This window comes from Bombus pyrosoma, linkage group LG10, assembly GCF_014825855.1.
Source record: "Bombus pyrosoma isolate SC7728 linkage group LG10, ASM1482585v1, whole genome shotgun sequence".
In the NCBI taxonomy this organism is placed as follows: domain Eukaryota; kingdom Metazoa; phylum Arthropoda; class Insecta; order Hymenoptera; family Apidae; genus Bombus; species Bombus pyrosoma.
In genome coordinates, this window is record NC_057779.1 from 4796828 (window position 1) to 4819979 (window position 23152).

The 23152-nt window shown below is 47.7% G+C and overlaps 2 protein-coding genes across 3 annotated transcripts in view; one reads left to right on the forward strand and one right to left on the reverse strand.

Moving 5' to 3' along the window:
• LOC122571508 (DNA-directed RNA polymerase III subunit RPC4) overlaps positions 1-23152 on the reverse strand; it is a 41325-nt gene that overhangs the window by 4791 nt on the left and 13382 nt on the right. The gene's annotated exons all lie outside the window — the stretch shown is intronic.
• LOC122571502 (four and a half LIM domains protein 2) overlaps positions 1-23152 on the forward strand; it is a 70042-nt gene that overhangs the window by 753 nt on the left and 46137 nt on the right. The window contains exons 1-2 of one of the 2 annotated variants that reach the window (XM_043735315.1): positions 16060-18636; positions 21229-21314. In XM_043735315.1, coding sequence (XP_043591250.1) covers positions 16075-18636; positions 21229-21314 — 2648 coding nt within the window. In that variant the 5' untranslated portion in view covers positions 16060-16074. Of the gene's footprint in view, positions 1-16059; positions 18637-21228; positions 21315-23152 lie in introns of those variants that run through there. The other variant, XM_043735320.1, reaches the window with a different exon arrangement.

Consider the following 23152-nt stretch of genomic DNA (forward strand, 5'->3'; position numbering starts at 1 on the left):
ACTTCGCTCCGCCTATCCGTGGCACAGATAAGCGCATTCCCACGTTAAAAACATTTTTTTTCTCTCTTTCCGCAATGCGACTCGTCCTTCGGTAACGTATTTTCGACAAACATCACTATCGATTACATCACCTGTCTTGCATAGACAGCCAATCGTTTATCGATTTTACTATTGCTCGCTTCACCATTGCGAATCCGTTTTAAATTTGTTTGTTCACTGCAAGTAGATAAAAAATTGATCGTCGTCAAGTTCTTGGTCCCATTCGAGAAAACGGAATGTCCTCGGAAATGGTTACCAAGAGGACATCGATCGCGGCTAGATTTATACCGTGCAACCTCGCGTGTTACTTTTTTCTCACGGAATACTCGCGCTAGAAGCGCTATGTTTCTCCACGAACATATTTCATGGCGCTTTCGATTATTTGCACATTAGTAAAAAAAACCTGATATCGCGTGCGATGCAATAGGAATTCTTCCATCGTTTCACTCACTTGCCCGTTTGCTTGTTGCGTTGCGATTTCCGAGCAAAATTGGATATACCTCCTATCCACTAACTTCGTCATAGTGGAATTAAAATTCTACAGCCTACAGCACTCGAGTTAAAGTATCGGAAGAATATTAATTAGCAGGGACTTTTTTCGAAAAATTGAGGAGAATCCATGTTTAATTGGAAGCTCGTAGTAATCGCTCGTGTCAGGAACAGACTCAAGTTCCCTTCCACGGAGATCGTCCATGGAAAGCTCGACAAGCTGGAGTGAGGGGAAAAAAAAAATAAAAAATACGAGAGTAGAGAGGCGACAAAGGAAACGCGTATACTCTGGTCTCTTCGCCACAAATACGAGCAGAGTTCACCCACTTTCCTGCCTGGCAAGGTGGTCACCGAGAGAGCATTACCATTCGGTAAGGGGCTCGGTGGTGTGCGTACGTGCGCGTCGAACATAACGTGCAATTAGGTGTCTTAACGCCGAGGCTGGTGCACCGAGGTAACGCGATACCTATACCGGTCTATGGCAACGCGACTGCATCGAGCCCAAGCTTGATTCGAGCTGATCGACACGCTAGCGTCGATTTCAACCCTCCAGGCTTGTCTCGTTGCCGTCGTGTTTAGAAAACTCCTTCGATTGTCTGGTATTTTCTGCCTGCAAAAATTGTTAGATTTCAGGATCGTTTTATGTTCTAGTGGTATAGGCGATTACTAGCGATTGGATTCGTTGTCCTATTTGGATTTGGATTTCGATTGATTTGGGATTGCTGCTCCGCATTTATTTACATTAGCTATTTGTTTCGTCAACAAGCTCGAACGATTTTTGTACTATGGACGAGAATACGGACGAAGAATTTAATGTGAACGAAACTAGAAGAAAATAGTATCACGGTGGAAGAAACGACATAGTCCGATATCTCTTCGCAACAGAGATCTCCGAAATGCTGTTTACGCAGGCGAGTTGGACGATAACGTTACCCTTAGAGAGGAAGTTGGTGTAACCGATATAAATAGCGTTGACGAATGCCGTGCAATCTCGTAACGCGATCGCCTCGCGATTTCTTGCGCTTTTTGCTCCTTGTTTCGCCAGCCGAATAATACACGCCATTCGAGGCGCTTAATCGATTAGGATGGCTTGGATTGAAGCGATAAATCTATTACATCGCAACGATAGACCTAACTTAAAGATATTACCGTTGTTGCGGTGTTTGCGCATTGCGTAAGCGACGTTTATCAGCTGGGCAGTAATCGGTAAAAAAGTACACGACACTGTTGATTCATTCTTCAAATCCGCGAACACGGTCACGCGTGCTTTCGAGGATCCTCTTACAAGTTAAAGCTAATATTTTGCAAGTCTGGTCTCTGTGACGTATTCGCGGACGCTTTGACTTTCCTCCTAGGACAAGTTGAAGAACGAAACGACACGCGAAGGTACCGGTATTTTCGTATCCACGTACATCGTTCGCCTGTCGGTTTCGCAACGAGTTGCTCGTTTTCTCGTCACGACATTTCACCGAACCTTCGTCGCTCCGTGATGGCGATCAGGCTGCTAATTAAACGGGTACACCGAACGATCCCGTTTCGATATTTCGCATAGACATCTCAGCCATGGTTAGCGCAAGGTCTCGTGTTATTAAAATGCAATAAACTAGTCGCGCGTGCTGCGGGAACGTTCGAAGGCTGGTCTATCTCGAAGCTCGAGTGAAAGCAACGGGAACCCATTCGCTCGGACTCTTTTTCTTTTTCCCTGCTCATGGTTTTTTCAATCGAACTTTAGTTTCGCGTTACCCGTAAGACTTTCACGTAGCCACGTCCAGTTGTGCGCTTGCGACTAAGCCAGACTCACGTGACTGAAATCGAAAATCGCCGATCGTATCGCGGGGAACCGCTCCGCGCCGTTCGAATTTCCGCCACGATTCGTCGCGGCCGAGCAAAACCTCGCTTTTGGTAGTTGACCGACGTTTAGCCTAACTGCAAGCCACGGTTCTCGTTAAAAACCGAGGCCTATTGTTACCTTACGAAATTGCCGTGATAAAACGCGCGATCGATCATCGGTTTCTCTCGGACAGGCAGCTATTAATCTTATTTCGCAAAACGGCAGCCACAAATCGCGAGATATACGGCGTATTTAAGCGAACGGTTCATTTGCCGCAATTAGGTCAATTATTATCATTTGCTGGAACAAGTCGTAAACCGGCGCGAGTTTCTCGCTACGCACGAGACAACGTTAGGAAACAAGGTACAACCGTACCGTTTCTCCTTCTCTCTTTTACGACGATTTACCACGTCCCCGGCTCAGCGCTCTTCCCTCCGTGATTATCCACGTTAATCCTCCAACGCCGCTCCGTATCGCCGCACCGCCGTATCATTGCGCGGTTCGTGACGCGACTGGAAAAGAAATCGCGAGCCGCGGATGATGCATCGCGACCAAGTTCCGCGGTATTGCGACCTCATAACTTCCGCCGCGTTCACCAGCGAAAGTAGGATAACTCACCAACATCGTCGTCACGTATAATATTTTCCTCTCCTTTGTTTCTCCTCCTATAGCTACGTGTTAAACGTTGAAAAAAATGACGAGATAAAGTTGGTTCGCGCGAGCCTTGTCTAGACGATTGTACGATTATCTGCGATCGGAGCGCGCTCCAGCGAAAAGAATATGCGATGTCCTCGTATTCAGACTATCCTGTAGAGTATAGAGTATATATCGGTATCCAGACTATTCTAGATTTCTGAATGGCTGACAAGCAAGTTGTCTAACGAAAGAACAAGCAGCAACCACAATTTCGCGATCTACTACGCTACCATCTTTGGGGGCGAATTCTGATTGAACGCGTAAATCCGATTCAATTTCGAAAGATCCCAACGATAGAAAATGAACGGTCGAGGATGGAACGAAGAGGGGACTCGCGCGAGCGTCTCGTAGAAACGAGCAGAATTGTGCCAATGTTGCGCGTCGTGTTTTCATTTACGGTTAAACGAGTTCTCGGACGACGAACATGGTTACCGCGTATCGATTAGGGAATCATCGGGTTCGAAGCGATCGTCTCGTCGATCGAACGATACCGGCGACACGCGATCCCATTGCCTTTCGAAATGGAGGTTTGTCAATTATTTCTCATACCCGACAGGAGTCCACCGACCAAAGATACGATATCAATTATCAATTACACGCATGACGCGCGTAATTGCCCGAGTACGTTTCCACGACTTGTTTTTCTCCTCGGCGATTTATGTCTTCATCTTTTCGCGATCACGTCGCACGATCAATGGTACGAGAAATGGAAACGTTTGTTTCGTAGGTCGATGTGTACCTTTTCGCATGGCAGTCTGTCGGTATTGGAAATTAGCGCCTCGAAACGCGGCACCGTAGGCAGTTTGGTATCGGTTCTTCCGGACAGCTGGTTAGAATTATCCGTAGAGTTCCTCCGAGAGCGTCGCGTTAGTAGAACTTTCCAAGACGTTCCAACGAGGAGAAATTGCTGATTTATTAGAAGCAGAAACGGTCGAGGCAGAAAGCGCGAGGTCAACGTAGGATTTCTGTGGGTGATTACACGTGTACCCTCGCGTTGAACAGATTTCAATTAACAGTGACTGACGATCGACGAGGGTACCAAAGTAATTGCCGGTAATAAAGCAACCTCAGCTTCTCTGTCTTCCAGCAGGTAGGATCGATCTTTTTGTTCCGATTGAAACGAGCGTCGTTTCGCGGCAAGCAAAACGATTTCGCTTCTTACTTTTCCTTAATAGTTCGCTAATTGCAAATTTGCAGAATAGATAAAAGAAAACCGGGGCCGTACAACGGAGCCGCATCGGTGCTAAACGGCAACAGAGGAAAGGGAAAAGTATTTTTAAAGAAGAAACTGAGAAACGTTGCGGAAAATGGAAACCGTTTTGAGCCAACGGTCGCGTGTTTGTCGGCAGTTGTGCTCCTCCGGGAGTCGCGTGACTCCCGTGGGATGCTTACCTAATGCTCGAGGAGGATTCGTAATGTAACGTGGCCAACGTTGGCCAAGTCCTATGGCTACGTAACGTAGTGACTTTACAAACGGGGCGCCGGCAATCCCACGAGACGTGTTTATAAACGAACCAGATAGACGACTGTCATGCTTAAGAAACAGTCGGTTAATTCGTTCGAATATATCGCAAATATGAATTCGGCTGATTCGCAGAATATTTATTTCTGGCGTAGGTACTTAACGCCGACTCACACTTGATTCGTACATGGAAGGTAAACACGTAGCAATCGTATAAATGGTACGTGATCGCGCAGATCTGTTGGTAATCGATAATATATTAATAATTACGCGTTGACAACATGATTTCACGAGTGCTCGTTATCTGATCATCGGATTAACCGATAATAATTTCTTTTCAATCCTTGACAATTTTTTTTTTGAAGAATAGAACCTTGACTGGTACGTTTAATCGCTTATCCGATAGATCACTCGTAACTATCAGTGATTATCGTATCATAATTCCGGTGAATATCGGTAACGTAAACTCACGTGCGAACCGTTTCACGCTCGCTCGTGGGATTTCTGAACTCGATGACTGGCAATCATTCGATTCATTTATAATTTCATGGTCCAACGAATCGTTTTATGATCCCGTTTTGCTTTCAGTTTTCTTTTCCTCGATACGTAGTTTTTATATGCAATATCGGCATTCCTTATCCTCGCCATGATTTACAGCAAGTTAAAATGCGTCGCGAGTCAGTGGTTTTGTTCGAATCGTAGATTCTTTATCGGGTTTTTAACTGGCCACGAGATGGTGAGCGAGAGTCTTCGCTCGAAACGCGTTATTTACCATACAAGGACAAAATGTTGCAATTAAAAAAATAGTCGCGAAAAAAGAAACGCAGGAGTAGACCGGAACGTCTCTCGGCAGAACACAATGCGCTCTATACGCGAGCCTAAACGTTTCCCGATAAATATCGGGTTTCCGATGCGATTAATTGGATCGAAAGTTTCGAGATAGCGTCAACCCTGAAAAGCTGAACATATCCTTTGCGATATACAGCAACTATAATCAACCACGCCCTTTCGGATCTTATCTAGACTGCAACCTTCGATCTTTTTCATCCCTTCCCGTGCCAGTTCGTCCCCGAAAGGTTAGCCTAGCTTTGCCTCGTGTAGGAAGTCCCGCGAGATAAATCGGCTCGATGAAACTGTGAGGGAGAAATAGGAATAATCGTACGATGTCGAATCCTGTTTCGACGCGTTGGCGGTACGGTTTGCTTTTGAAGTGAAAAGGAGGAGTGGTTTCCCTTTTTACGCGGAACTTCCGTGACTTGCTTATGGGAGCGCTCAAGAGAGTTAAATTCGTTCGCATCTTTTTAATTTCGACGATGAATCTTCGTCGACAGAAGAACAGACGTAGGGTCAGAAGAAAGTGGGCGGAAGATAATCGACGCGTTTGCCCCAAAGATTCTGTCGGAGCCGCTGTTCCAAGAAATTGACCGTGTTTGGTTGAAAATATTGGATATCGATCGCGAGCTAACGATAGCGAAATACGAAATATTCCTTCTGAATATTCCGATAGCTACGCAAAGTTTTCGCGATTTAGTGAATTATTCTTCTACTTTAATTTCATTTGCCGCGTCAAAAACCGTCCTTGCCTCTTCATTGCCGGTTACGAAACGATCCTTTGATTCCTCTGCTTTTATACCGAAGGAAATCTAAGGAATCACGTACCGTTCTGGTCGACGATCGAACAAGAAGCTGCACAAGTGCCGCCCGTTCAAGGAGATTGATAAGCAATAATTTCGAAGAGAAATCACGCCGATGCATACCGTGTACCGCCTACAAGGCACATCGTAAATCGTATCCGTTACCATTTGAATCGCATTCGGGGACATTTGGGGAAACCCGACTTGGACTAAATTTCACGTAACAGTTAATTTATGGGATTGCGCAACGTCGAGGCAGATATTTCAGGGCCAAGTTCAGGATAGGATACCGTCGAACCCCATACGGTTTCCGATCAAGGCTGACCGTGTCGGTCGGGGACGTAAGGAATTCCAGTGTATCGGTGGCAAGCCAAATACGCAGCGTGCGTCCTTCGATGCCGCGATATTTAGCCAGAACACCGATAATAGAGAAATCGGGGTCGGTGTGTTATGTGTGGAACAATACTGGGAGATCTCGGTGCAGTCTGTTTCGTGACCAGATTGGAGCACGTGCCATAGCTAACGGCCATTCGGCCTGATTTACATCCGACTACTAGTTTTCCCTTTTTGGTGATCATCGAGCGGCTGCATCGGGACAGAGAAGAACGAGCCTTTAGGTGTCTTTGCGTTACGGACGAATGAACGTGGACCGTGAACGCGAGAGCTCGAAAGAAAAGGAGCCCAAAGAGGCCGTTGCTGAAAGAACAGAAGCTTTTTCATTCGTAATCGTTTCGCGTGTCACTCCTATCTTCGGAATAATGTTTCCACGACGACATGAAAATTGTACACCAACGGCTTCTAAGAATGGCGCGTTAGACTGTACGATAGAAACGGATGTGGCTAACGTTCGACAGGGTATCTCTTACTCTTACAAAGAAACGAGAACAAGCCTAGCTTTTTAGAACTCGAGCGATCAACTCGATGCTGGATATAAAGTTGCGCTTCGTATCTGGTTATCGCGACGCGTCTAAGGAAAACTTCACTTTGTCTTTGCAACGTTTCCCTAACGAGATATTATCGGTTGGCGGAATATACTGCCGCGATTTAAAATTCCCAGTGACGCATTTACAGTGGCCTGCGATAAATTTTGGGTCGCTGTTTCTGTAGTTACACATTCTTTCGCAAGGTGTGACAACTCGATAACTTCGACCCACACGTTCATTGTTCTTCTCGGTGAAGCAATTTTTATCCAAATCCATTAGTGAAATTTTTCTTATCGTTCCATTGGTTATTGTACAAGTTTTGCCGCTTACAAGATACAGCTTATCGCTAGGGCATCTGGATATTAGGGGCAGTCCATGGGATTTAGGCAGATTTGGCCACCGTTACGGGGCAAGGGTTTATTAATCACGAGGAAGTATGTTATTAAATTACATTATGTCGAGTGCATAGAACTGACCGTGGTTCCTGATTGTGTCAGGGTCGTATCACTTTATTTAATAAGGGTTAATTGCCCTCCGGTCAACGATGTTAGTACGCCATTGTATAATTTATGAATTACGAGCGTTCCACTCTCACTCTGCATTACACGCGCGTCATCCTCCTAAATATTCGTGGCCCTAACGTGTTGTCGGCTATATCTTAAAAGTTAATCCCTCTGCTCGTTGTTTCCGTCACAGTAAATCTGCTCGCCAGGATTTACGTTCTGCCGAGTACTCGCTGGTCGCACTTCTCTCTTTTACATAACTCTCGTGGTACGCCGTACGCCATACGCGTGTCCTTTGTATCCCCACCGATGACATACGTTCGTTCACTTCTTTCTATCGTGATTTTTTTAGAATGTAAACAGTTCTCAAGGATTGATATTTTTGCATGCACCACGAAACGTCATTCGGTCGAGTCGATCGCGATCTATGAAATCGAAAATTCGTCAACGTCAAATCGCTAACATTTCTTTTCCATTCTCCTTTCTCGTCGCATGCTTTATCGCTGAATACGGCCGACTTCGCGTGTTGTAACACGATCGATTAAGTTCCTCGTTACACGCCCGATGCTCGTAATCCATGATCGCCCATCTAATTCCCCGTTATCACACATGTGCGGAACGAATTCTTCCTTGCGACAAGGAACAGCGACTACTAGTCGATGCGCGACGACTCGTTATTTTCGATCTCTGGTTGTCCCGATACTTCGTACACGAGTGCTATAGGTTGTCGCGTGCTCAATTAAAACTCGCGTATCTAAATATAGCGGGCAAGTGGTGCGGCATTCCGATCGTGAACATTGGTTAGAAACCGACAGTGCGTACGAGAACGCGCAACGAAGTTCAACGATGCGACTCATCGATCGAATTTTAAAGAATCTGCCGGAGCGAGTGATGGTTTGCTAGCAACGCCGCTAATATCGACCGTAACGCCATAGTTGCGGCGAAGCGCGTGGAATGCAACAGGAGGAATATCACCGAGTCGAATGATGGCGATATCGAGCTTCGGCCGGAAATGCGGACCGAGAGTAGGCAGCTTTTCCTGTGTCAAACGAGTCCAATAAAATCGCATCGAATAATCCCACGCGCGCGACATTCTTCGCGCGATACTTGTTCCCGTTGCAGCCAGGGAAAAGTAAAAAATATTGCTCGAACGCTGGGTTAGAGATATCTGGAATAGCGTGTCGGACACGTGAGAGCGAGCACAGGTGACAGTGACCTGACAGAGCACGATCGAGCGCACAGCGTTGGACGAAAACGCATCGGAAGCCTATAAACACGCGTGACACAATCGTTGGGGAATGTCAGTGTCGGAGGGCCATAGGTCCTTTCTCGGTTTACCGTCTTCTTCGCGATCCAGTCGCAACGATGCGATTTCTCGTGTGGGAAGTTAAGTAAACGCGATCGTTAAATAAAAAGCGCGTACGAAACCGTCTCACGAAAGATCGCTTTCTTCGGATTAATTTTGATCGAGTACGCAACTTTGAAACGATAACCATCGGGGTGTGGCTCCAGTTTCCACTGTTTCTGGATATTCGAGAATTTTTCATCGAAACGTGCAATATTCATTCGAACCGATCGCGGCCACGACGCAAAGTTTCGCTTTCGTCGTTGGTCGTAGGTCGCTTTTATGAATAATGTAAGAAAGAAATGCTAATTGAAATACTTTCGAGCGCTTTGTTAACAAATCTCGAGGCGGCTCGCGCTGATGGTTCGATGAATCACGACCGATTGCTCGCGCTGAAAGCGACGCAAGCAAGAAAGGGAAAGCCCTCGTTGCAAAGAGCGGAGGGATGACGTAAAGGAACTGTGTCGATCGGCGGTTTAATCCTTCGTCGATATTTCGAGGCGATCGCCCGCGCACGATCGCGTATGAGTCAAATGTCTAATAGTGAACGGGAGGAGCGAAAGCAAGAGGGAGGGAGGACATGGGAGCAATATCGAGGGAAAGGGAGGCAAAGAGAAACGGTGCGAGAGTCATGTAGATTAAAAGGACGGGCGCAAAAACCGATCGAAGAAAGATGCTGTGTAACGCTGCAGTTGGCACGTCGCCATTCTCCCTTTTCTTCCTTTTTTTTCCTTTCCCTTTGGCTCACCCAAAATTTACGACGTGTGCTGAAAAATATCAATCTCGCGGGAATGGAATTCTTATCTCGCGCCGCGATACCGGCCACTATCGGAAAATGGCTCCGCTCCGTGACTTTTTTACAACGATTTTGTATTTTTCTTTTTTTTTCTTTTTTTTTTATCTATATTAGGCTTCGCCGTATTTTCGACTGAATGATATCGCCGAGACTCGAGCGCGCTCGAGAATCCTGTAAATTTCGCTTTCGATCGTATACGAGGATCTCGATCCTCGATCTTTGCACGAATAGGTCGAAGGAGTGGATTGTCATGCCGTGAGCGTAGAGACGAAATAAAGGTCATCGTGACCAGACACGAATTATTTATGCCTTAAATTGAACGGCTAAATGACGCCACTTCCGCGCGGGTGACATCATATCGTCGATGCTCAATGTCAGCGTTCATTTACACCGGTTCCTTGATGAAATTACGAACGTGACGGAGTATTCCAGAATCTGGGACGTTCCATGGCATTTTTTTCCCCCCTTATGACGATATGGCGAGTCCGACGTAGAAAAAAAGAAAACAGACGTCGGATAATAGCTAGGATTATCTTTTCGCAATTGTCACTGCTGTTTTGAGCGTTGCGATGCAATGGTAACCGCAACTATGCAACGAAGACGTCTATCGCTTGTATTCCTACGCGTTACCGATTGCAAGGAAAGTTATTCGGAGTTTACGTATAGATATTCGATGACGAAGAGAAAAGCTATTTCGCGAAATATCAGCATTGTGGTCGGCTTCACGTCAGGACGCGTTACGCAGAAAATAGTTTATCAGAAACAGCTGGAAATGGGTGGTAACTCTCGCAGCTTGACGCTCGTTTCCCGTATTTGTTCCGCAACTTCTCCAAAGCAACAACTTTGTGCTCTTCGTCTCTGCATCGAACGTACCAACTAACGTGCGTTAGCGTAATTCCAATCGAGATATACGTTATGCGGGATTCAGGTCGTTATCGAATTTCGATAATTCGTAGCATTAGGACGATTTACTTTCAGCGGCTTCTTTAAAGAGCAAGGCTATCGTTGGACACGATGACGTAAGGTGTAATCTGCTCGAAAATCGTTCCCGCTTCCTAAATCGGAAATCAATTTCTTTTTTTTATTTTACAGGTAGAACGAAATTAAATTTTTCACACGTTAAAATATATTTATCGCGTTCAATGATAATTATATTCTGCATCGTCGAAAGGAATACAGATCGCAATTCCAATCGGTTTTCAAGTATCAAACGTTGCAGATCCCTGCAGCACCGGCCTGGGATACGGTCGATGTTCATCGCAGCGGTCTTACGATCACCGGACGATGTCGCCGTTGGATTAAGCCACGATGATCGATTGATTTAGAGGCGCGCGCCGACTTGCTATACGAAACTGGATTGCCTCGTTCGTTGCTTCGACTGTTACAAACATTTTCTTCAGATATATTTCGTACTGGTAATAGCTCGGCGAAGACTACAAGCAACGCGTAACAGCATAGATCGCCATCAAGCTTTTTCGCAACGCAAACGAGTAACGGAACCGCAAGCAAAAAGCATGCCACTTGAATAGCTAGATTCTAAACGATCTTCGGGTTCTTCCCCACAACCTAGAACATATTTATCAATCACTGTCTCGTCGGCGAAGCTCTACCGGAGTGAAATAAGACTCGAAGAAGTCTGAGAAAGAAAGCTCGCGAACGATCCTACGCGGTTCCGTAATTAGTCAGCGTTTCAAATAGCGTACGTTCCGTACTGGAATTCGAGATCCTGGAACTTTGCGTTTCGACGGAATGTCCGTGCAACGGTCCAGCGTTCCCCATTGAAACGAGAACGGTACAAGACCGAATGACTCACCACAGTGTGTTACGATCAGACGCTGAACAATTGTGACATGCACCGCTAAATGCTTAACGGTATCCTGGTTAAATCCAATTAGAATATTTCTATCTCCCTTTGTTCGATCGTTACGGACGAATCACTCCCATCACCGCTTCTCCAACGCTTCTCAAATACTTACGTAGTAAAGGGTTCCCCTTTGCAACGAGACATTCTCCAGAGCTAAATCTACTTTTGGCACGTCGTTATTTAACTCGTGTCAAATTCATGCCGTATTTTTCGATACAGATCGAATCTGGCTTCCGTTTCGTCTATGGTGTATAATGGGGTCTAGGCTAGCCGATCTAGCGATCGACGATTGGCGTAGGTTAGAAGAACGCTGCAATCGGTCGCGTTTACGCGCATCGATAAACATGCGTGCGGGGTCGGTTGCAAATCGTATCTATTGTCGGATCGGCCTGGTATTCGCGCATTCATTAATTGCCAGGGGAATGTGAGAACGACGCCTTAAAATCATCGGTGCTCGAATACGTCGCCCTTGAATCCGACAAGTACGTAGGCATCGCGTGCATTACATCGCAAACGGATGCCCGCATCTATTCCCGGATTAAGGACGTTTTTACGCGCCTCCAAGACACAGAGACACGCTTCGACGCGGTTTTACGCTTCGCGTTCCATCTCCTATTTTTTTCTCGAATTGTCGTCAAATCCGTGACCGATCGAGGAAACCGAACGACGAAGATTTTATCGAAGATGATCCTTCTGAGGTGCTCTCTTAGGAGGCTCGCGATCGTTGTTGGATTGTTCGTACGGCGGGGAGCGATCGAGTCTCTCCGTGACACAGATAATCGAAGAGTAAGCCGTCGATTCGACGGATATCCTCGGTCTCACCATTTCGGGCGAAAAGGTCGATACGCGCGCGTAAGGCCCCGTTCACCAAGCGGTTAGACCTCTCTGTGCAAAACGGCGGGGGCGTTGTGACAGGACCTTGTCGCGGCCCACACACAGGGCTGTAGCAGCGAGTTCTACGAAAACTCCTTGTTATGAAATTTCCATTCGCGTGAAAAAGTATCTGACATCGATCACCGATGTCCAATACTCGGTGTATTTTTTGATCAATCGCTTTTTTAAAAGCGACTACGTCGCTGCTCCTTACAGGCGTCTTTATCATCGTCATCGAGTCCTCGATATATTTTAAGTATACGCTCCTGCATGGTCTCGCGAACAGGCAAAGATATTTAATTATCGATCTTCGACCGACTTTTTCAAAGGATCACGTGTAGGAGGAAGCAGAAGAGGAGGCGTGGGTATACAGTCGTTTCCGTCGACCATCAAAGAAGATGCATAAAGCGACGGCCTTGATTTCTCGTTCATGCGTACGGAAAGATCGCTCGTGAAATCGATCGCGCTCATAGCCTTTAGCCTAGATAACCAAGACCGATATGCTCCTTCTTCTCTCAGTGGCGGGCTTCTTTCTCTCCCACTCTCTCTCTTCCTCCCTCTCTCTTGCTCTCTTTTTTTCTGGCCTCTTAATTCTTAATGCCGCGAGCACTTTTACCTTAGTTCGTCGCGGTGAAACAAAATAATTCATGGAAATCGGCCGAGCACGATTTCTGGTGGCGGCGGAGAAAAAACAAGACGCGTTCATACCCTTGCCGATTCTTCCTTGAACGAGCACGAGCGTCCCGGTTCACAGGTTTTTCGCGGTTAGAAATTCATCGAGCAATTACGAGCGAACGGAGCGCAAAGGCGGCACGTGGACCCGTTCAGCGATCGTCGCATTCTAGTTAAGATCGACGCATAAATCCAGCTCGAATCCATGGAATCGTAAAAATCGTGGGTGGCGTTTGTTCGAACCGAAACAGGAAACAGGATACTGGGTACGATCGTCTGTTAGACCATCTGTCCACCACTGTTTGGAAAGGGCTTGGAAATATTTCCGAGCCAGACTGATCGGTCAGCTGGTTCCGACCAGCAACTGTCGTTCGTCGAGGCAGGCCTCAAGTTGCCCAATTCCTGTATAATATTTGTACGACCGACAAATTTTTCTGCGTCTATCATTAAGAATAGTCCTACGTTAATCTCAACTATCCAACGAGATCGACCGAGATATCAGCGTGCCGTTGTCGTAAGTCATATTCTAAACGAGAGGAACGCGATACGCGAGCCACGGGCAATTGTTCAGCTGCGTGGCGTAACAGTGACAGCCCACTTAGGGGAGCCGATACGCGATTAACGAGAGATATACGAAAGCTGTTTCAGCCGGCGTGTTAAAACCCGGTCGAAAATTATCTGTCTGTGTCAATTTACAACCGAGTCGCCACCCACGCGCAATAAATCCGACTGTGTTATAAATTATAACGCGGGAACGGTAATCGGCGGAGGATATGCCACGATATTTTACCCCTCCACGTTCGGGGCTGGCATTGTCTCCTACTTAACGTCTCCTCGTTTAAGTAGAATTATTCTGTCTCATTAAGCAAGGATCAGCGGCGTCCCTCGAGCTGGCCGACGCGTTGCAGTGCGAATCAACGTACCTGTCAGGCCGTGATTCGCGATAAATCCGGTAACCACACCCGCGGGATCTCGCGTCCGAGAACTTATTAGACGCGCACGGACGATTTTATCGCGCGACCGAACGTTCCGCTGAGCATTTTCGTGACGCGAGAGGACTTTGCTCGCCCGTACGATCCGATGGTTTCGTTCGGTAACGATTTGCCGAGGACGGCCGAGAAAAAACGCACACTTTTTTATTGTTTTTCAAGGATACTGTGAATCATCCAACAGGTTTTCGTTGGTCCTGACCGAATGACCATAACGCGTGGAAGAGATTTCCGAGGAAGGCCATGATTGTTTTTCTGCCTCTTTTTCCTGGGATCTGTGTCCTTTTCTCTTTAGTTTTCCCCCTTATTTCGATCCCCTGATCATTTTTCTAAGGACTCGATGAGTCAAGCTCGAGCAACTCATTTCGCGAATCGCTTCGATGATGCGCCCCGCTGACCATTCTCAGCTGTCATCTCTCCCTAGTCCCCTTTCGAAAGAGAAAAAAAATATAGGAGAAAGACACCGTATCTTGCCTGTTTTTTGCCTAACGCAGCTATTAAACGACGGTGGCGCCTATCTCTGTTCGAGCTCCGAGCCGTTACGCACTCGCTCAAGTGTCGGTTAAACCACGACGCACTGTCATTAGGAGCTGCTGCGGTCGGTGACGACGTTCTTCGACTTTTTGCCAGACTTGTTCGTCGAGCAGGAATCGAGGAGGCAAAACAACGCCGAGAGTCGTTCCGATGAGAGGTCTGTGGCATGGAAAACGAGCCGATTAGGAGAGTCGATCGTCCCAGCGAAATGACTGTAATTAGACAAGCTCCGCGAATGGGAGAAGAAGAAGATCTGCTCGATTTACCCGAGCATTCGATGGAACATAATCTAAACGAGCGCGCGTACATTGTACATCCCTGTCGTCGTGGTCGTTTCGCCGTAATGTGTTGCTTCCGATCGTAACATGTGTCGAAAGAAACTGAAGGTCGACGAGGGAAGGACTACGGTGGAAAAGAGAATCGAGATTCGGGTGAAAATTGCTGGAACAGATCGGAAAAGCTGGGAGAAGAGTCCCAGAATCCCGGTGAACTCGAGCGAGGTCGAGCTCACGTGGTCGTGTCGCGCCAGATGTGGAGGTGGAGGACGCAGAGAGGAGCCGGATTAACGGGAGAATCGAGTGGTCCGCCTCACCTCGAGGAGGACCGCAGGACGGAGGACAGCTAAGGAGGTGACGGTGCAAAGGAGAGGAGGATGCAGGAGGCAGTGAGTGGGGACGTGGAGAGCGAGGCATCTAAAGCGAAAGAGGGAGAGGAGGAAGGTGGTGGACAGGACGAGAAGGGGGAGAGGAACAACACGCTCTCCTCCGGTGCACACTCTCGTGGTGACTCCGACTGGCAAAGTGCTCGCGTTCGTGAAAGTCCACAGACGACTTTCAGGGTCGTCTGCTCCGTTCGTTCGGCCGAAGCCGGCTTCGCCTCGCGAAAAGAAGCCACCGAGAGGCATCCAAAGATACTGCTGTTTGTTACGGTTACGAGGTGGCCGAAGCGACGAGAAGAGCTGTCTTCTCTCCACCACGATAGCGATACGTCGATCCGCGATACCACGTTATCAAAGAATCCGATGAGACACCGAGTCTACGACGCGCGTTTTTCCCTCCCGGTCTCGTCGTCGTTGTCGTCTTTGTGCCGTAACGAACGAAACCATCGCATCGAGTTTCTTTGACCGACTACCGATGTCACTCGCTGCTGAATTCTGCTCGCGATAGTCGCGACTGGACAATTTCGTTCCGTGAACTGCGCCGCTGATATGTGATCGAGCTGTGTGATTTCTCCTCACAGGACTTGTCGACGAGAATATTCGCGATACGGATCGAAAGGAACCCGATTAAGTCATCGGACGCGGTAATACACGTCGCAAACTGGATTCGCGGAGAACCGTAACGGAACCTTGAAAAGTTTCCAACGTGACGCGAATCGATCGGTTCTAGTAGATACACGGTTGATATACGGTGCTGCACACGACCATGTCGCGTCTTCTTCGTGGTTCCTCGTCGATCAAGGAAGGTTCCAAAGTGACCTCGTATTCCAAGGACCGTTTGCCCGACGAGCAGGAAGATCACGCGTTAAAGTCGTACAAGAACATCTCGAATCGTTACCATTTTGGCATGACGGGGCAACAGAACGACGAGGTGAGCAAGAACGGTCGAGACTATAAGGAGCACGGTAACGTAAACGCGGACTTATTGTATAAAAAGAGTAAGGAACACTTTGGCGCCTGGGACATCAAGGACATTGTGCAGAACGAGAGTCTCAGATCGAGGAAGCAGACAGATCGATTCGAGGGTTCTCGATTAACCAACGGACGATCGAAGAACGATTCCACGAAGCAGGATCGTTGCGACGATCACGAGGAGACGTTGCAGCGTGACGATGGAACGAGGACAGGATCCATCGATCGCGAACATGCAGCATCGCATAGATCTGCGAAAAAGAAAGAAAGCTGGGAAAACTCGGACGCCTCGAAAGTTACGTCGAAGCTGGCTCGATCGAAATACGACGACAAAGACGACGTGCAGAGAAACGACGAGAGGGATCAACTTTTGAAGGAGATCGAGAACTTGGCCGTCGATGGAAGATCGCCGGATCGAAGGATCAAGGCGATGATAGAGCGCTTCAAGTCTCGAGAAGAAGACAAATTGAAGTTTAGAGCGGAGCGCGATTCGCACAGTCCGGAAAAGGACGACTATAGGTCGAAAAGTGGAGGTCGAGGCGAAGTTCAAGTAGATCGTATCAACGATCGAGAAGGTGAGCGCAGATCTGGCAGATCCAAATTGCGAGATCTGGACACGCACGAGCAGGAAGATAATAGAAATCGTTCCGTGGACCGAAGGATAGAGAAATCCAATGACGCGTTTACAGAGAGGAAAACCGACGCGTACGGTGTGGAAAAAGCACATAGACGACCTAGAGAAGTGGAAGACGACGTTTCTCGAAGGAAGAACAGCCCAAAGAGAAGGAGTTACGTTTACGATGGCAATCCGGAGGATTTCGACGTGCGAATACAGAAGTACGAGAGAGCTCTCGTAGAACCCAGAAGAGATCTAGAATCGTCTAGGCGAGTTTCGTTGAAAGATTCGGACGTCGACTTAGGGAGAAAGGACTCGTTTAAGGATCACGATCGACAGGTGACGAGAAAAAGTTCGTTTAAATCCGCTGACACGAAGAAGAGCCACTCTCGGGACAGGGAGCCCAGTTTGAGTAGGAAAACGTCCTTCAAGGACGAAGAAAACGATTTGTACAGAAAAAACTCGTTCAAGGGTCAGGACGTGGAGAAGAGATACTTCGGAAGAGAGCCGGAACACGTCTCGAGGAAGAATTCGTTGAAAGAGCAGGTCTACGACGCAAGAAGGAAAAATTCCTTCAAGGAACAAAATTCGGATTACGGGAGAATTCTGCCGAGGAATCGCGACGATGAGGAGGAGAGGAAGCGTTCGCTGAAAGGACATACCGACGGAGTCAGTAGAATCACTTTCAAAGAACACGACTTCGATTCAGGTAGAATTCACTCGTACAAGGATCAAGAGCCAGACGTCGGCAGAGTTAGCTTCAAAGATCATTCCAGCGGCGACTTAGGTCGTAAAAATTCCTTCAAGGAGAAGACCGTCGAGTTTGGCAGAGTTTCCTACAAAGATCGTAACGACGATGCGGATCGAAGACCCGTGCACAAAAGCCAGGATAACGAGCCGAGTAAAGTGTCTTTTCGAAATTTGGACGAGCCAAGGAGAAGGCACTCTCCTAATGGACGATACGTCGAATTTGGCAGCGTGTCGTTCCAGACCCAAGACGACGAGATCCGAACGAGCCCCCTAAACGATCAGGATTACGATTTGGAGAGAGACTCCTCGTTGAAGAGGCGAACGTCTTCGAGGAGCAAAAATCACGAGGCCGTCGATAAAAGATCGAACAGACATTCCAGACCGTTGACACCGCCGAAACGGGACGAACCGAAAGCGGAGTGTCGAAAGGATGCCAAGGACCGCGAGGAATTCGATTCCAAGTCGTGGCACGAGAGCAACCGGATTTTCGCCGCCAAGTATTTCCGAGAGAACAGCAGATACCGTGCGAATCCGGAGGGCCGTTCGGAGATCGACCGAGATCCCTCTCCCGAAACGGGAATTCAAGAATTCCATGGCAGAAAGCACTCGAACGAAGGATTCGGCAACGAGATAGAGGATTCGAAACGCAGCTGCACGAAATTGGAAACGTACAGCGGCTTTGGCAACGGGGAACATCCTCGAGATCTACAGAGTAGATACACGTCGACCCACGAGAGAAACGGGGCGACGATCATCAGGATTCGAACGAGTCCGGAGACGAGCCCGGCCGAGAGGAGGCGTCGCCGTCGTCCTGTACAGGACACGTACGCGGAAAGGAGAAGGCGTTACGAGGCGGAGGACGAAGCGGACAGTGACGAAGACGAGGAGGAGAATGATCGTCGACAGAGAGGGTCGACGCGCGGAGACGGCTTTATACCAGGGAGAGGCGTTTCTACACCTTCGAGAAGAGTCTGGAATTACCGCGAAGGGGTATGGCATTTTCATGAGTCAATTGCGTTCGATCGATCCTTTATGGTTCAGAAGCGAGAAGCTATATTCATAAATCGATGGAGAAGATGAAAGCGAGATGATTCTCGTAACGGTTTCGAAAGCTGAGGCGAATCGGAGTGCTGCACGCTGGTAATCGGCCGGCGCAGCGAGGAATTTTGTTTTTCTGATTTTCACCGGGCGACGCGCCGCTGGACGGAATCAGTACGTGCCGAGTGTGTTGGTGGATCGTTGGAAGGTGCGAACGTTTTCTTGCCGTGTTTCACGCGATTTACTCTTGTTGACGATCGGTCGTTAGTCGTGGTTCGCTCCTGCCACGCTTTTGTATCGCGATTTCTTTTTCCTTCACGCCATACGTTAACTATACGGCGGTACCATCCACGTTACTTCCGAGATAGTTGTATGCATGCTTTTATTATATTTACGTACAACTACACGAGAGCTCGTTGAACGTTCAACGGACATGTATGAAATAAGTGAAAGTAATTATGAGAGCAATTACCGACTTATCTTTATGGAATTATTAGATGCGTATATATGAACGAGTACATGTAGAAAGTTTTGATTAAATTTTTAGTTGACCAGTGAAATTTTTTGATTCCAATCCAACCCCAATACGCCTCTGTTCTTTCGAACATCTTCTTGCCGTTTGCAACGCTAATGCTATGCTGTCGACGCGACGTCACCGCTACGATATCGAGGGAATAACGAGCGCTTGAAGACGCAAAAATCTGGCTGGCTGTTAAGTCAATCAGGGTGAAAGCAAATCCATCCGCTGCTTTATCCGTCAACGCTTGTTAATCCTTTAATTAATCCACTCCGTTACTCGGCTATTTAGCCTTTCTTCGAGCACGGATACCGCTCGCCACGGGCTAAGACGTGAACTTTCTCGAGTCAAAGTTGGTCAGAACGGTCGCGGAGCGCAATTAGTCCGAGCGAAAATTACACCGCTTGGATTTTTTCGCGCGCGAGCGAGTTATCCATCCAGTCGGTCGGAGGGTTAACGGTCTGTCATTCAGTCGGCTTAACGCAAGTTTTCAATGTCCTTACGTAATTCCACCATCTATTGGCTAACGCGTCATGGAAATGTCAGCGAACCGCCTACAAGTGGAATGGTCGCGCGGCGTGTAGGACACGTACGCAGCCGTACGGATCACATCTTTCCTCGAGCTGTGTTCGCAACCGCCGCGTTAAAAACGCCAAGCCTTTGTCCATATAATCGACGATCGTCAATCATCGTCGTTAACGATGGAAGTCGATAGAATCGCGACGACCGAAGCGACCTCGCTTACCAAGCTGTTAACCGCGCTATAAACGGACGAGGAGTCAACGACATGCGCTCTGTGCGTGGACGAAATAGCGACAACGTACGGACGTTTACATTTACGGAATTTACACGGTCACCGACGATCTCGTTCTGTACGTTTCTGAAATCGTTTTTTTCTTCACTCGAAAAATGATCTAATCGTCTGTCTTTTCGCGTATGATTCAGCGTCGAAAACGAGACGCGAGTCCAGCACACTCGAGGAAAACAACTCGAGCTCGACTCGACTCGAGATTAAAATGTCCGACGGTGCTTGAAAGAACGGCTGCATAAATCAAACGCGGCAAGGTACGCGCGCTCGGTTTTCAGGTGATTTCCAGCTGGTAGTGCGAGCTCCGGAGAAAAAACGAGTACCCGGTCCTTTCACTCGTGAGTCAGGACGAAAAATATGTTAATTAGGCGACGCGCGTTCGCTCAGGGATCATTATTCAAGATTCCTATATATAGACAGCTAGAGACACATCGGCTTACATATTTTCCATGGCGCGTTACTTGTCTACTCGATATTTGGCGATGCCAGTGCCGCGACCTGTTTCACGTGGGCGGACCGACCATATATGCCGGCCGGAAGGTTCTTGAACGCATCCAACGCGCTTCGAGCTTTCCATCGTCGTTGCTTCCCTTTATCTCCGCTTCGTAAACGTTCGCGACGACGCGTTTGGAAGCTGCCGCGCCGCGTCCAAATGTCACCCAACGATTCTTTAAAGCCGACAACGTGGGAGAGCCCGCGTGAAACGTCTTAAAAGGCAAACTCTTCCGATTTACCGGGAAATCTCAGACGAACGTTCGCTTTTGGAAGTACGTCTACGCGCCGTGGATACTCGCGCGATCCGTTGTCACGAACAACGACGAGCTGCGCGATTAAAAACTTTTCCCAATTACAAGACTCGCTTGTACCGACCTTGTCCCGCTTCGGACGTAATTAACGAACGCGTCACGATCGTGCGAGAGGATGACGCGCTTGTCTTTCATGCTCTTAACTCTTACCTTTTCCTATTTTTTATTTATTCTCTACGATCGAGGGAGCAACGTATCCCTGTTAGATCGGAGAGTCGATTCGTAGCCGAATAGAGGTATCATCGAACGACGCCGTAGGCGATTGACATTTACAAAGATGATCCAGACCTTTCACCATTTTGCAATTAACGCGACCTTATCGCAACAACTATCATTTTTATCGGATATTATTAGATTCGCCGTGATTGCGATATGTGTTAAACGAAAATGTATTTTTATTTGTTTGATCGTAGGGTGTGCTGATCACGGACGTCGAAGAGGGGCAACCTTGTTTACAATGCGGAGATACGTGTTCAGGATTCTCGCCGCACACGTGGAGGTAAGTTTCGAAACGTTTTTAATACCGTTGCGTTCAGTAGTTCACCGCGATGTCCTTTATCACAAATAAAAAAAAAAAACCTTAATTCACCTTGCTTTCTGCGAAGATAGGGACAAGAAGGAAGCGAGCTTCCGTAAACCTTGATGGCATTTAAGCGAATCGGTGTTCTCTCTCCAGCGGCGTATTCGTAACGCTGACACACTTTGGTGTCAAAGTCTTCGAGTTTCTCACGTCTGTTGACACTTGCGCGCGATCCGCTCCAACGATCGATGAATCCCGTCGCCTTTCAATTAGCCGTACATTGTCTAATGCGTTTCATCGATCGACGAGTTTCTCTAATCGGGATATCGGGTTGCTTATCCGGAAATAATTATCTCGTTCCATTAGCTGAAGCGACAGGGAATCGCGTCATTCTCACACCCTCCGATTATCAAGCGAGAGGAGATCGCTTTGATCGGTAAGAAGGAGAATTGAATTCACAAAATCAACGTGATCAACGAGTCGAATAGAATATTCTCGATGAGTAGGTCGAGAGGAACGGCACGAAAAAGGAAGCGAAAAAGGCGACGGAACGGGACAAAGAATCGACACAAGATCGAATCATGGCGAAATTGTTCACCGAAACGCTTCACAACCTATCCATTATCCCAAGCGTAACTGAACAGCGGTGAAATTACCAGCCAGTAATTATCCTCCGTGATTTACGGACCAGCAATGCGGTAATAGCGAATTAATTGGCCAGAGTAGCGGGGAAGGGAACCGATCTTCCTTCCAGCATCGCGGCGCTTGCAAGAGAAAGGTATGGGACACTACCTCGTGCTCGGCTGCATTTATAACCACCGAGATGGATTTACAGTTATGCCACCTATAGCCACCCAAATCCGCGCGGCCTTCGATCGTCGCTAGGCTTCTCGATTCAATCTCATTCCCCTTAGCGTGGGACGATCGTTGCGCCCCTCAGGTGCCGTGCTTCTCGGAAAAATTTTACCGATCCATTTTCGTCGAGAGCTCGTGCGTAGGAAATCCAACTGACCGTTGCTTTTCTGGACACGTTAAACGCGTGGGCGTCGTTTCTCTTTTCCTACCGCCTGCTGCCACGAATTAAGCTTGTTAGCTTGGAAAAACAAGGTCGAACGTCAGCTAGAAACGCTTGTTACAATTATTTCGACCCGGTAGCGGGTCGTAGCTCGTTTCAAAAATAAATCCTTGACATGTGGGAACGAAGAAGCGCGTCGTCATGCTCGATTCATACGCGGTAAATTTAGATAATTAATTTACGTCCCTAGATCGGTATCGCTAATGGATTCCGGGCTAGGCTTCGCCTGTGATTTCTTCTAGCCAGCAAAAGCGTTACGAAATAGATTTTTGTGCCTTACGATTGCAGTTTTGGTCTACGTTCTGTCCTCGATAATCCGTTCCAGTTTCTCAGAACGAAAGACAAAGACGATGTAATTCACGTGATCGTCGTGAAAGTCTCGTAACGACTATTATCGGAGCGATTCTTCCCTCGTTTCTAGACTACAAACACGAACGAACAAAGGTGTGACTTATCGATTATCGACCTTCGTAAGCGCCGTCTTCGCCGCGGCTTCCGTCCAGCAAACTTTTACTTGTTGCATGTTCCCTGATTTATTAATCATCGGATCGGAGACGCTGTATCGACGTCTCTGAACTTACGAAACAACGGAGACTTCGTCCCGTTGTCCCGCTTTCACTTAAATCCAATAAAACGCGACGGTAGTCGGTTCTCCGACGGCATAGTTCCAACAGAGGTGGTGCCTTTAATTTTACACGCTGCATGCGAATCGTTACCAATTCGTTTCTATCAAAGTTTACGC